Source organism: Ursus arctos, unplaced genomic scaffold, assembly GCF_023065955.2.
Source record: "Ursus arctos isolate Adak ecotype North America unplaced genomic scaffold, UrsArc2.0 scaffold_24, whole genome shotgun sequence".
In the NCBI taxonomy this organism is placed as follows: domain Eukaryota; kingdom Metazoa; phylum Chordata; class Mammalia; order Carnivora; family Ursidae; genus Ursus; species Ursus arctos.
In genome coordinates, this window is record NW_026622919.1 from 12,159,194 (window position 1) to 12,174,324 (window position 15,131).

Below are 15,131 nucleotides of genomic sequence, written 5' to 3' on the forward strand. Positions count from 1 at the left end.
CAAAGGATCTGGAAAAATATTTGAGGTGATGGAATAGTTGTTTATCTTGATTGTGGTGACGGTTGTCAAAGTTGCATAATTAAACATCATCTGTATGTAAATTATATCTTGATAAAAAAATGTTTTAAAAAGAAGATGCCTGATACAAGAACGAGCCTGATTTCTTCTGGAGTTGATGTAAGAAGGAGTAAAACAAGGAAAGGGAACATCTCTGAATGAGGATAAGTTCACCAGTTCTTCCAGGCGGAGAGAAAAAACCCATGTCAAGCCGTGAAGGGAGAATGTGTACAGCCTATTTGTGGAAAAGGGAATCTTCTGGAATGGGCACAGCACGGAGTGTGTCTGTGGTTAGGGAGACAGTTAAGAAAGGTAGAAGATGATACCACCTCATCCTCATTATGACGGCAATGATAAAGACAAAACAAACCAAAATCAAGTGTTGGTGATGACTTGGAGAAACTGGAAGCCTTGTGCACTGCTGGTGGGAATGTAAATGGTGCACCAGCTGTGGAAAATAGTATGGAGAGTTCCTCAGAAAAGTAAAAATAGAATTACCATATGGTCCAGCAATTCCACACTGGGTATTATGTCCAAAATAATTGAAGATAGAAGCTCAGACTGATATTTGCACACCCACATTCATAATAGAATTAGTCACAATAGTCAAAATGTGGAAGCAACCCAAGTGCCCACTGATGGGATGAATGGATAAACAAAGTGTGGTACATACAAACAATGGAATATTATTCAGCCTTTTTTAAAAAGGAAACTCTGACATAGGCTACCACATGGATAAACCCTGAAGACATTAAGCTAAGTGAAATATACCAGTCACAAAAAGATAAATACTGTTTGATTCCACTCACACGAGGCACCTACAGTCATCAACTACATAGAGACAGAAGACAGAATGCTGGTTGCCAGGGGCTGGGGGAGAAGGAACTAGAGAGTTAGCGTTTAACGGGGACAGTTTAGGTTTTGCAAGATGAAAGTAGTTCCGGAGACGGTGGTGATGGTTGCACAACAATTTAAATGTACTTAATGCCACTGAACTGTACACTGAAAAATTAAATTAATTAAAATAAATGAGAAAAGAGGAAAGGTAGGAGAGGAGAAAATGAGATTATGCAAATCCTTGGCCAGAAACCTAAGGAGCTGTGGCAACTTCATTTTGTTGTGGGCAATGGCACTTTGTCAGTTTTTAAGCAAGAGAGGGAAATGCCATTAGCTCAGTTTACCTTGTCCAGAAGGTTCGGCCTGATTCTACCCCTCCCCCACAGAATTCCTGGGAGTTTCTCAAGGCATGCTGGTCAACAGATCTAGACAATGGCTCTCATTTCGGTTAAATGTAATCACAGTGTCGTTTGTTCCATTATCCCTGCCCCATTAAAGGATATCTCTTTGAGGGGAGACATTGTTTTTACATTGCCAGTGCTTAATCCAGCCCAGCAATGAGACTTGGGGTTTTTCCCCCCTTTTTTAAAAAAGTAAGCTGTACTGCCCAACATGGGGCTTGAACTCATGACCCCAAGATCAAGAGTTGCATGCTCTACTGACTGAGCCAGCTCAGCGTCCCTGAGATTTGTTTTTCAGAAAGATCCCTGTCTCAGGAACAGAGAGAGTATCTCAGTCTTACCTTCTTCTCTTTGAGGCCGGATGGTCCTGTGTCCTTCAGAGGTCTCAGACTACCAGCCTGCTCTGTCTCGGGGCCACGACCACCTTCTCCTTTCCTCCCTATCAGACCCGGGGCTGGGCTTTCCTTGGGAGAGGAGTAGTCTGAGGTTAGAGAAGCCCACATATCCTTCGGCACTCATTAATGTTGCAGAAGCAAAACTGAGAGCCCTGTGAGCAGGCTGAAGTCAGGCAGGCAATATTTCTGCTTTTCTTTGAAGCTAATGAGGGCACAGCCTCCCTGCCCTGATAGAAAGATGCCCTGGGCCAGGGGAAGGGGCACTGGAGAACATCCCAACCTCACAGGCAGGGCTGAGGAGGGGCTGCTGACATCACAATCACACTGCTCGTTCTCTGACGTCAGCTACTGTAACAGCAGGACTGAAGGGTCAAGCACGTCCTTGTCTCTGTGACTCTGGGGTCTCAGGGCAGAAAGGGGAAGCAGGCTGAAGATGTCCTAGGGCTTGGCGCAGGGGGACAATATAACCAGGTGGTGACTTGTACATCATCGTTAGGACTACAATGTGGTTATAATAGAGAACATTCAGGAAAACTGAATGATATAATTTAAAAATCACTTCTAATCCCATCCCACAGAGAAATGAACTAGCATATTTGCATTTTTCCCATGTAAACTTATCTATGACTTCCTTTTTCTTGGTCTCACCTCCCAAATCAAATCTGTCCAGAAGCTGTGTTGGCTCCACCTTTCAGTCTATGTAGGATCTGACCACCTCCACTGGCGCCACTCTGGTCCAAGCCCCCATAATCTCTCCCTTGGGCCTCAGCAGTGCCCTTCTAATGGGTTTCCCACCTTTGTCCTCACACTGCCAGAATGACCTTTTCAAGTCAAAGTTGGATCATATCACTCCTTGGCACAATGCCCTAAATGTTCTTCCATTACTCACAGTTAAAGTCCTTACAACAGCCTCAAAGGCCCTATGTGATCAGGGCCCTTGGGATTCCTCAAAATTCAACTCCTACTCTCTCTCCCTGTCCCCTCTGCTCTCTCCACACTGGCTTTTCCCTGCTGGTCCTTACCCATGCCACCCATGTTCTCGCTTGGTCTTTGCACTGGCTGTTCGCTCCATCAGAAATTTCTTCCCCCAGATATCCACGTGGCTAATTCAACTCCTTTGCTGACCTTCTCAACGAGGTCAATCCTGATCACACTATTTAAATGGCCCCATCTTTGGTACTCCAGAGTCCCCCTTAATCTTTTCTTTCATTTCTTATTCAGTAGCGCTTAGACACTTTTACAAAATTCTATGTAAGTTAATTATGTGGTATGTTCACTGCATATTTATTATCTGTCTCTCTGGCTAGAATGTGAGCTCTGAGGAGACAGGAATATCTGTCTGTTTTGTTCATTACTATATCAAGTGTCTAGGGCTGCTATACACAAATAGGCATCAAATGCTGAAAGTATTAAGAGTGTGCGATTGCCTGCTACCTGTCCCTCAGCATTCGTTCTTCTTTTATTTATTAATTAATTTATAAATTTTATTTTAATTCTAGTGTAATTAACATAGTGTTGTATTAGCTTTGGGTGTACAGTAGAGTGATTCAACACTTCCATACATCACCCAGTGCTCTTCATGACAAGTGACCTCTTCAGTCTCCATGTTTCACCCATCCCCCCATTCCCATCCCCTCTGGTAACCATCAGTTTGTTCTTTATAGGTAAGAGTCTGTTTCTGATTCCTCTCTTTTTAACTTTGCTTGTTTGTTTTGTTTCTTAAAATCCATATATGAGTGAAATAATACGGTATTTGTGTTTCTCTCACTGACTTATTTCACTTAGCATTATACTCTCTAGCTCCATCCATGTCGTTGAAAATGGCAAGATTTCATTCTTTTTTATGGCTAAATAATATTCCATTGTATATATACCACATCTTCTTTCTTCATTCATCTATTGATGGGCACTTGGGCTGCTTCCATGTCTTCCACATCTTAAATTCATATTTTTGTAGTTTGGGGGAAACACCCTGTAGTGCAATTACTGGATCATAGGGTAGTTCTATTTTTAACTTTTTGAGGAACCTCCATACTGTTTTCCACAGTGGCTGCACCAGTTTGCATTCCCACCAACAGTGCACAAGGGTTTCCCTTTCTCCAACATCCTTGCCAACAGCTCGTTTCTTGTGTTTTTTGATTTTAGCCATTCTGACAGGTGTGAGGTGATATCTTATCGTGGTTTTTTGATTTGCATTTTCCTGATGAAGAGTGATATTAAGCATCTTTTCATGTGTCTGTTGGCCATCTGAATGTCTCTGGGGAAATGTCTGTTCACGTCTTCTGTCCATTTTTAAATTGGATTATTTGTTTTTGGGTGTTGATTTGTATAAGTTCTTTATATATTTTGGATACTAACCCTTTACTGGATATATCATTTGCAAATATCTTCTCCCATTCAGTAGGTTGGTTGTCTTTTAGTTTTGTTGATTGTTTCCTTTTCTGTGCAGAAGCTTTTTATTTTAATAATGTAGTCCCAATAGTTGACGTTTGTTTTTATTTCACTTGCCTCAGGAAACATACCTGAAAAATGTTGCTATGGCTGTTACCAGAGACATTACTGCCTCTGCTTTCTTCTAGGATTTTTATGCATTCAGGTCAATCCATTTTTTTCAAAGATTTTACTTATTTATTTTAGAGGGAATGTGCATGTGTGAGTTGGGGGAGGGAGAGAGGAAATCTAAGCAGAATCTCGAGTAGACTTGACACTGAGAGAGGAACTCAACACAGAGCTCGATCTCACGACCCTGAGATCATGGCCTGAGATGAAATCATGAGTTGGATGCTTAACTGACTGAGCCACCCAGGCGCCCCGCAGGTCAATCCGTCTTGAGTTTATTTTTGTGTATGCGTAAAAAATGGTCCAGTTTCATTCTTTTGTCTATAGCTGACCAGTTTTCCCAACACTATTTGTTGAAGAGACTTTTTCCCATTTGATATTCTTTCCTACTTTGTCGAAGATTAACTGACCATATGATTATGAGTTTATTTAAGGGTTTTCTATTCTGTTCTTTTGATCTACATGCCCATTTTTTGTGCCAGTACCATACTGTTTTGACTAGTACAGCTTCATAATATAACTTGAAGTCTGGAATCATGATACCTCCAGCTTTGTTTTTCATTTTCAAAACTGCTTTGGCCATTCAGATCTTTTGTGGTTCCATATAAATTTTAGGGTTTTTTGTTCTAGTTCTGTGAAAAATGCTGTTATTTTGATAAGGATTGTATTAAATCTGTAGATTGCTTTGGGTAGGATAGATATTTTAATAATATTTGTTCTTTTGGGGCGCCTGGGTGGCTCAGTCGTTAAGCGTCTGCCTTCGGCTCAGGGCATGGTCCTGGAGTCCTGGGATTGAGCCCCATATCGGGCTCCTCCGCTGGGAGCCTGCTTCTTCCTCTCCCACTCCCCCTGCTTGTGTTCCCTCTTTCGCTGGCTGTCTCTCTGTCAAATAAATAAAATTCTTTTAAAAAAAATAATATTTTTCCAATCCATGAGCATGGCATATCTTTCTATTTCTTGTGTCATCTCTAATGTCTTTCATCAGTGTTTTACAGTTTTCTGAGTAGAGGTCTTTCACTTATTTAGTTAGGTTTATTCCTAGGTATCTTATTTTTGGCGCAATTGTAAATGGGATTGCTTTCTTAATATCTCTTCCTGCTGCTTCATTATTAGTGTATAGAAATGTAACAGATTTCTGAGATTAATCTGTTCGTAGAGGGATATCTTTTTTGGGTTTTGGTATTGATGTTATGGTAACCAAGAAATAGCCTACTACATCAAAAGAGATGAATATTTTAGAAGTCCACAATATAGATAACTAAAGGCTTTCAGGAAAGTTGTACCAATTTACATTCCCACTAATAGCATTTTGGAGTATTCATTGCATTATTATTCATTGCACCTTTGGTATTTGGTATTACTAATTAAAAGTGATACTCAGTATCATTTAAAATAATTTGTTTATTCAATACATAAAAAACACTATCTTGTCTTAATTAGTATTTCCTTAATTACTTGTGAGGATGAAAGGTATATTTAAACCACCTGGTCATATACTTTATTTTTACTGTGTCCCATAATGTATTCAATTTAGTTAAATTAATTGAACATTTTTGATTATTAATCAATTATTTTTTTAAAGATTTTACTTATTTACTTGAGAGAGAGAGTGCACATGAGCAGGGAGGGGAGGCAGAGAGAGAGGGAGAAGCAGACTCCTGGCCGAGCAGGGAGCCTGACTCAGGTCCTTCCTGGGATCATAACATGAGCGGAAGGCAGATGCTTAACCAACTGAGCCACCCAAGTGCCCCATTTGATTATTAATTTAATCCTCACAATATTGAATTAGGAAACCCCATTCGGCAGGGAATAATTGTCTCCCTTTCATTAAGAACAATGATTAGAAAGAGACTTGACTCCCAGCCCAGAGCTCCTCCAATGTGCTATATCCTCTGGCCCCTCTGGGACATTAGACACTCAGTGCCTAACACCTAATGCCCATCCGCTCATCCTCTGCCCTCCCCTTCTAGAAAGTCTCCAAATAAAGCAGGCAGGAGTATGGATAGGGAGGCTCTGCCTCTTCATTCCAATCTCCTTGAGCCTCCTAACAAATGGAAAATACTTTCATTCTAAGTGAATCAACTGCTACTGAAATGTTGGTGTGGTATAGAAAAAACACCAGTCGGAAGGCTAGTCAGGATACTAAAATAATTAGAGTCTAGTTATCTATAATCTAAGTTCAGTATTATTTTCAAAAAGCACTCATTTAAAATATATGTAGTCAGCATTATAATGTTCAATAATTAAATCATAGGATATATAAAGAGAAAAGATGCCTCCTTTACATAAAAAGCACCCTCCTAGTTAGGGTAATCACAGAGCTTAACATGCGAGCTAGGACATGTTTAAGAGCGGAAGAGGTGGGGAAATGTTAAATCATTCAGGATCCTGGGACAACAGGTGCAAACTGGGACCTTCCCAGGCCAGTTGGGATGTATAGGCCCCCCATTTATGGTAAACCAAGACAGTGCTATAAATTATTCTTTCTGTTCTTATTTGTAATCACTTCATCATTGTTGAAGATACTAATGAAATACACATTTTTTTATTTTATTTTCTTCCACGTTATGAAAAAAAGATTCACTGCCAATAAGACTCCTCCAGGTTTGGCCATGAAGCCGAAAGGATCGAAAGGACTGTACAATTATCAATGCTAATCTCAACTGAAACACAGACAGACAGACACACACACACAAAACACATACCAAAAGAACCTCACAAAAACCAAAATGAACACACGCATAAATGCCTTTGGGCACAAATACCTGCTTATTTTACTCCCAATTCTCTTAGTTGGGATATCAATCTCTGAAGATGCCAAATAAATTGTTCTATTTTCAACAACTTCTCAAGTCAAAATACTACCTTTTGCTACCTTGAACTAAGAGATTTTCCCTTTATTCTAGGTAGACATTTTCTCCCTTAAGAAAATCCAAAGGATACAACTAACACGTTCTGATGAATGGCAGAACTTCATTTACAATGGTGCAATTAGAATATTAGAGAGTTAGGCCAGAGAAAGACAAGGTAGGGTTACTCTTATAAATTGTAAATATTTACTTTAAAAATAAACAATGATTCATTTATAATTCTAGATTTTATTTTAAAATAGCCTTAACGTAGAATATACTGCCTTTTAATTTTCTCCAAGTAAAACATAGCTCTCTAGCCTAGGAAAACTAGACTTTGAAGTTAAGCTATTGATTTGCTCTCCCAGATTGCCAGAAAACAGAAGTGCTCTTTAACATGCAGTGAAGAGGCAGAGGGAGAATTGGCAAAAGATTCTCTGGGAAACAGCAAGAGCCGCATTCAGTAGGGAGCAGCCCGCTGCCGTCTGTATCTGGCAGCCCCGCACTCAGGTTGGGATGGTAAAAGCTTGACAATGTAAATATCCAATATCGGCTCTTTTTTGTTTAATAAACAGACACCCCATACATTATTCCAGTATTTATTTCATGGAATCACTGTGAAACGGGTGCCTCACATCAGAACCAGAAAAAGTAGGAGAGAGCTGGGAATTGATGCAAAACTGCGTCTCTAAGGAACACACAATTCCTCTTGTTACGTAGGAGATTCATAAACTGATTTAACTAAAATATTTGGTTTGGACTGCTTGTAGATATCGTCAAAATGACAAAAAAGTCTTAGCTCCGGGATGAAACAAGACATAGCCCCTTCACCACTCCAAGAAGGCTTACAATGCAAGTACTTTGAAGATACTTTAAAATTCTAAACCTTAATATAAATGAACACCAATTCATCACATTCAAACTATGTACACACTCATGGTTTTCTAAGTTGCCATTTGTGCGTGTTTTTCTTTTGTAAATTGATTTACTGTTATGTTTGGAAGTATCATTATGGTCCATTATATCAAGCTGCAGCCAGAGGAAAATGCCAACTTGAAGTTCACAACATTTGTGAAATACTGTAAAAATTAGACTGGATGTTGTTTGTCAATCAATTTTTATAAGTCTGAACTGTTTGAGGATAATATTTAATTTAAAAATTTAAGGATATAAAACTTCATATTTTTAGCAAAGGAAAAAGTCAGGGAAAAGATCAAAGCAAAGAGAACAGAATTGAGATTAGAAATCCATTTTAAGCCAAAATGACAATGTCTTCATAAGTTAATATTAATCCTTTAATTATAAATTTCAAAGGTTTAAGTAGTTTCTATGACCTTAGCTTTGAATAATTATGTCATATGGAGCTTTTCTTAAATTTGAAAAAGATGCTGAATTGTTGCTCAAAGCCTTTTAATGACTTCAGGCTGGCAGAATTCCAGTATAATCCTTCAGACGCTATTAAAATTACAGACCAGGAACCCAAGCTGGTAAATGCTATGTCAATTTCATAAGCGCTTTTTACTTAGTAGAGTGTGGTGTGGAAAATGTTTGATGTGTTCCTATATTTTTAAATATTTAACTTTTAATATATTTTCAAATTGTGAAGCTTAAAACAACTACTTAGAGAATTCACAAAGGAAATGATGGACAGATTACACGAAATACAAATAAGATCTTTGGTGTATCATAAAGTTAAATGATAAAATTAAAAGGCGAGCACCAAAAATATCTGCCACAAAGCTAAGAATTTTTTCATCCTGTAAGGTGATGAGAAAAACATTAAGACACTAACAGAAGACAAACTGTCAAAGCGTGTGAACAGGCAATTCTCAGAAAATGAAATACGCACAACCAATCTGTTATAAATGTTCAAGATCGTTCTTTAAAATGCAAACTAAAAACAATAAAAATTTTTACCAAAAAAAAAATAGCAAAAATTAAAGAAAACTATTAATGGTAAGGACTGGCTAGATAAAACAGATATTCTGTTGTGGAAAATATAAATTAGTACAACCTTTCAGAAAAGCAATCTGACCGTGTAATTCTACTGGGATCTTAACCTAAGACAAAAGCAATCAAAATGTTGACAAAAACTTACATATGGAGAAGTTCATCTGTGCATCAGTGTAAGCAATTTTTTAAGCTATATGCTTAAAAATAAGAGAATACTGCAATATACTATGCTGCACCCATAAAATGGAATATCATGAAACAATGAAAACTGTATTTTCAAAGAATCTCCAACGACATTGGAATATTCTTAGCATGACTTTTAGTAAAAAGAAAGACTGCACTGCTTATTTAGTGGGATCTCCATCAGCTAAACTCAGATAAAGTGCTATTTTACACGCACATTAAATTATCACTATTGGTTATCGCTAGCTGGCAGTAGTAACAGGAAATTTTACATTTCTCTATTTCCCATATTTTCTCAAATAGCTTCTTATTTCAAGAAGGGAATGGTAAATTGTAAATACCAAAGTTTTAACCAAACTTCGAAAATGACCCACTACCATCACTTAGTAATGGTCTGTAATTTTTCAGAGGCTCATGTTTTTTGTGGACTTTGTTTCAGTTTGGTTTGAAAAGATTTTAAAAGGCAAGAAAAGCAGCTTTCACTTTGCAAATGTCAATCATGGACTCTCTTGGATTCTAGAGTTCAAGTCTTTTGACCTGGTGGAGGATTTCATGTTTCTCTTAAAGCCACTGAAGATGTCAGCAAGGCTGGGGCTGCTGCTGACAGAGACACAGGTAGGGTCTGGACTCAGGGATTCCTTCACAACCTCAATGTTGTAAGTGCCACTGACACAAGCCAGACCCACAGGGAATGTTACGTTCAGATTATTTATTCTTCTGGTGTTATTTTCCTCTCCTCTTTGAACCTCGATTTTATACTTAATAAGAGAAAATTAATTTCTAAACCCCTCAATTCTGACAGGATTTTGAGTTGCTGGCAAATATTTTAGCTTTCTGATTTAAACATGATAAAACATTAAACCTTTTATAAAATACAGTAGAAGCATTCAAGCAGCATGCATAATGACACACCAGGCAGCTAAGGGATTATCTACCAGTTTACTAGTGTTAAATCAGATTTTCATATTAACTCTACTGATTTGTGTACAAAAATATAAAACTATGTCTGAAAAATGTTTTATGCTATACATTTAACTTACTAAGGAACAGGGAGGAAATTACAAAACTAAAAAAAATGAAGATGTGAACATAAAGACGTATCTTGCCCCATCTAAGAATTTATAATGGGTTGAAGTCAAATGTGGATGAATCAAAACCAACGTCTTATTTATTCATATCATCACGCACATGGCTAGACTGAACTTCTCAGATCATCAGCATTCTTTCATTTTCTCAACATTTACGAATGTCTGCTTTGTAGGAGGAGCCACATGTGATCCTGGGCTTTAGAAACGAGCATTTCACAAGGACTGCTTTCTGGGAACTCCTGGTCTTCCTGCACTTAGAAATGGCTCAACTCCTTTTACTAGTTAAGTAAAAACATGTATCAACTGGAAATACAAATCGCTCTTCATATCAAGAGTCCAGCACTTGTATTTTATCATATGGACCTTGGGATTGGTTAATTCCACCAACTCAACAAAAACCAAACTCATGGCACTAAACACTAGCCTAGTTAATGCTCTCGTCCCTTTCCCCAGACTCTCCTTCTGCCAACAAGTCCCTATGTTCTGATGAACTCCACCAGCACTGTTAACCATGGTGGCTAAAGTTCTTACATGCTAAAACCCCATTTCTATCTTGTGTACTTGTGTCCTCAGTTCAATTCAAGAGCATTCCATTCTTCCAGCTGCCATCCTCCCTTCTCAACCTGCAGAACTCTAATCCTACCTGGGCAAATACCCTTACACCTGCCTCCTTCCAGCCACATTCTAACCATCTGCCCAGCACGAAGCCTGGCTATGTCACTGGTCCTGGAGCTCCTCACTCAGAAGACTCCTGCTATTCTTTACTAAAAACAGAGATGATATCAGATAGCTTCTCTCCATGTCTCATCACAGAATCCCCTTGTATCTTTACCAGTCCTCTCCTTCCTTCCTTCCTTCCTTCCTTCCTTCCTTCCTTCCTTCCTTCCTTCCTCCCTCCCTCCCTCCCTCCCTCCCTCCTTGGAAGTCATGGCTCCTATCATTCTCTCACTCAATATATACTAGGAGGGCACCTACCATGTGCTGAGTTTTCTCAACACTAGCAGTACAGAAGTGAACAAGGCAGACAAGGTCCTGCTAATGGAGCTGATATTCTAATGGGAGGGGGTGGGGGGTGGGGTTGAAATGAAAATAAACAATCAGAAAATGAAAAGATGATTCTGGATGGTGAGATAAGCTATGAAGACAATGGGACCAGTGAAGGTGGTAGAGCTGGGCACAGCTCTAGAGAGAGAGAGAGGTCAGGGAAGGACACTGAGCAGTACGGAGTGATGATGAGGAGGATGGCCACAGAAAATCTGGGGAAGAACATTCTAGACAGAGGAGTGGTGGGTGTAAAGGCCTGGAGGAAGGAGAGCGGGAGGCCTACTCCATGAACAGACCAAGGTCTCGTGTGGCTGAATCTTTGTGACCAAGGGGCAAGGGTAGGCCTATGCTGGTCTTTCATCCACACCCTTCTGTCTCAGATAGAAAGCCCTCAGGTGTCTGCAGTTCTCTGCATACGAAGCTCTTCCTCTCCACTGGTCTCTTCTTGTGTATTGCAAGACATTTTCAGCCTAAAAATATACTCCTTTGGAACAACACCTTCCTTTTAATATCAGATTTTCTGAAATAATAAGAGTATTCACAAATCTCCAGGGCCTCACTTATCTATTTCAACCGTGTTTCTGTCCACACTCCCCCTTCCGGGGAACTGTCCAAGATCATCAGTGACTTCTCACTTTCAAATCCCAGGACCTTTCCTCATCCTTCATCCTTCATCCTTCCTGATTTTCTGTCACATTCTTGAAAATCCGCCTTTCCAAATACTCTCTTCCTTTCTTTCCATGAAAATGCATTCTTCTCAGATTCCTCTTACCTTGATGACCCTTCTTCAGCTGTTTCCTCCCCAACATCTTCAATGCCATTCTTCCTTCACAGCTGCCTGTTTTCTTCCTGTGTGCCTCTCTTGAACAGCCCCTCTCTGTGGGTGACCCCCACAAGTGTTTGCTTGAGTCTGCCTTCTCTTATGACTACCTACAAACGTTCCTTCCACAGCAAGTGAACAGCCCAGCTGGGTGAGGTGGAGGCACTTCAAAGTCAACAAGTTCATAATGGCATCTACCTTCTTCCTCCCCAGACCAGACATCTCCTACCTTCCTGATTTATTAAGGGTTGGGTTACACTTCACAAGTCTAACACTGCCGTCTCTGAGGTGATTCTCGAACATGGCCCTCTAGCCCTTTGTCACTGCCACACTCTCACTGCCTTCCTGCATCTCAAACATGCCCCCTCAGGGACCTCCTGCCTGCATTAATCTGGTCCCCACCAATTACTCCTACAGCGACGGAAACGGACAACACCGACAAAAAGATTTTCCTAAGAATCGCTTGAATCCTGACGTTCGGTGCTTAAAAACTTCCAGCAGCTTCTCACTGTTTAACCAATGAAGCTAAAATACTATGACCGTTTTGGAGACTCTCAGTGATCCCGACCTACCTTTTAGCCTGATCACTAACCACTCCCCTCGATTCACGTCTATGCCATGCATGTAAACGGTTTCGTTTGCTCTTAGAGTTGTATTCCTTTGGCTTAGAATGCCACCTCCCATATCTACTAGCCAAAATCCTACATATTACTTATATCTAGTAAAAGCAACGTCTCTTCCAGCTAATTTTCCCTGATTTCCTTAACAGGAATAATTGCCCCCCGTTCACACTCTACCTTGCATTACAGTTATTTTTGTATGTGTGTATTTCTTGATGTCACTATTATTTTATGATCTCCTTGAGGATTGTGCCTTTATTTTCTTTTTCCTATATATCCTCACAGTGTCTGGGATAATGCCTTTCAGGGTTATAGAAGATCTTCCAGAAATGTTTGCCAAATGAATTACTAATGGTTTCTAACTTTTTTTATTATCTGTAACCTGCTAATTAGTTATAACATAAATAAACCTATACTTGAAAAGGTTCATCTTCTACTAAAAAGAAACATTTGGAATGTGGATATATAATACAAGAAAATTAAGGCCAAACTTGTATATTTTATAAGTCTGGCTGTGGTATGTCCAATTTTCTTAAATCAGTGTGCACTGGTACATGTGTTGTTTAAGAACGTTTATTCAGAAATACGTTGAACTATTGGCAGAGACAAATGGAGCCAAGGCAAGGTGTGTGTAAGAGTCAGCAGAGAGAGGGGTGCGTGGGTGGCTCAGTTGGTTAAGCATCCAACACTTGATTTTGCCTCAGGCCATGATCTTGGGGTCATGGGATGGAGCCCCACATCAGGTTCCTCACTCAGTGGGGAGTCTGCTTGCCTCCCTCCTTCTGCCCCTCCCCCTGCTTGCGAGCTCTCTCTCTCAAATAAATAAATCTTTTTAAAAAAATAAATCTTAAAAAAAAGTCTCCAGAGAGGATACAATAGTAATACCCCTTTCACTCTCCATCAGTCTCACTGATCTGCTATTGTCAGAGGGGTAAAACTGTCTGCATAAAGAACTTTTCTAATTCCTGAAACTTTGTATATTTTAGCATCAAAACATTCCTATTTTGTATTGCTTTGGTGGAATTACCACCAACATCCTCACTTAGATGTACAGAAGGCATCTCAACTGGAAAGCGCCCCCACTGGTCCCACCTACTGTTCTGGCAGTCTTCCTTCGGCTGCCAGAAGGCTGATTCCATTGGTCCACTGGCTCCAGCAAGTCATCTTGGAATCACCCTTGACTGCTCAACGGCATGCCCCCTCTTTCTCTTCCGCCCCACATCTGAACCAATGGCGGACACTGTCAGCTCCACCTTCGGAATCTAACCTGAATCTCAGCAGCCTTTGCTGCTGCCCAGGTCCGAGCCTCTGTCATCTCATCTAAATTCCCGCAATGGCCTTTTAACTAGTCTCCCTACTTTCTTCTTTGCCCTCAATTCAGTCTGTTCTCAGAATGCACAGAGAGATCCTACTCAAATGTGAATCAACACATGCCACTCCTCTGCTCAAAACCTGTGAAGCCTCTTACTCCCAGAGAGTCAGAGCACAACCCTTTCAAGGGTCCACACAGACCCACAGAAAATAGGTCCATCCCTTGAGGTTTCTTTCCTGACTTCATCACCTCCTTCTCCTCCTCTTCCTCCTTCTTGGTCACCATTTCTGGCCACATCAGCCTCCTTGCTGTTCCTCCAAGAAGCCAGGCTCACTTCTGCCTCTTTAGAGTCTTGTTCCTATTTATTTATGGGTTCAGAGCTATGCTGCCAAGGGCAAAGTCTGCTGAAATCTGAGTCTCAAATGAATTAAGATACCATAAAAGAAGCACCTTAGGATCACAATCTATGTAAAACCAATGGAGCAGTGCCTCGAATGGTGGTGTGTGCTCTATGAAGGCATAACATTTAAAGGTAAAGAAGAAAAGGTGAAAAAAAGGTAAGCAGAATTGGAAGACTCTTAGATTACCCTTCTCAAGGTTCTTGATCTCAAGATTAGACTGGTCTCAAGGAACTCAAGAAGCAATTTACAGTTGCTATCATTAATAGTAATTCACATTTACTACCCAATTAAAATGTTCCCACCTTTCCAGAATATTGAAAGAACAAATATTTGAGATTATACCTGGAAAATCAGTCAACCCCAAATGTGTAAACATTATATTATATTATATTATATTATATTATATTATATTATATTATATTAACATAGATTTCAAAAATATATAAAATATATAATTTTGATATAATTTAACTTTTCTTAATCTGAAATAGTAATCTGGGAAACAATATTGTCATTTATGTTACACTGTTAAAAAAGACTATGAAATCTAGAAATGACTATTAGAAAACCAAAGAAAGATCTGAAACCTAGTTTTAACCTAGGAAAACTTGG

At 39.6% G+C, this 15,131-nt stretch overlaps 1 protein-coding gene across 8 annotated transcripts in view; it reads right to left on the reverse strand.

Annotated features, from left to right (window-relative positions):
- Positions 1–15,131, reverse strand: part of CEP112 (centrosomal protein 112) — a 418,880-nt gene that overhangs the window by 159,010 nt on the left and 244,739 nt on the right. For 3 of the 8 annotated variants that reach the window (XM_057317726.1, XM_057317727.1, XM_057317730.1), the window contains exon 22: positions 1,637–1,759. The exons of 4 other annotated variants lie outside the window; for them this stretch is intronic. In XM_057317726.1, coding sequence (XP_057173709.1) covers positions 1,637–1,759 — 123 coding nt within the window. Of the gene's footprint in view, positions 1–1,636; positions 14,807–15,131 lie in introns of those variants that run through there. One more of the 8 variants, XM_057317732.1, reaches the window with a different exon arrangement.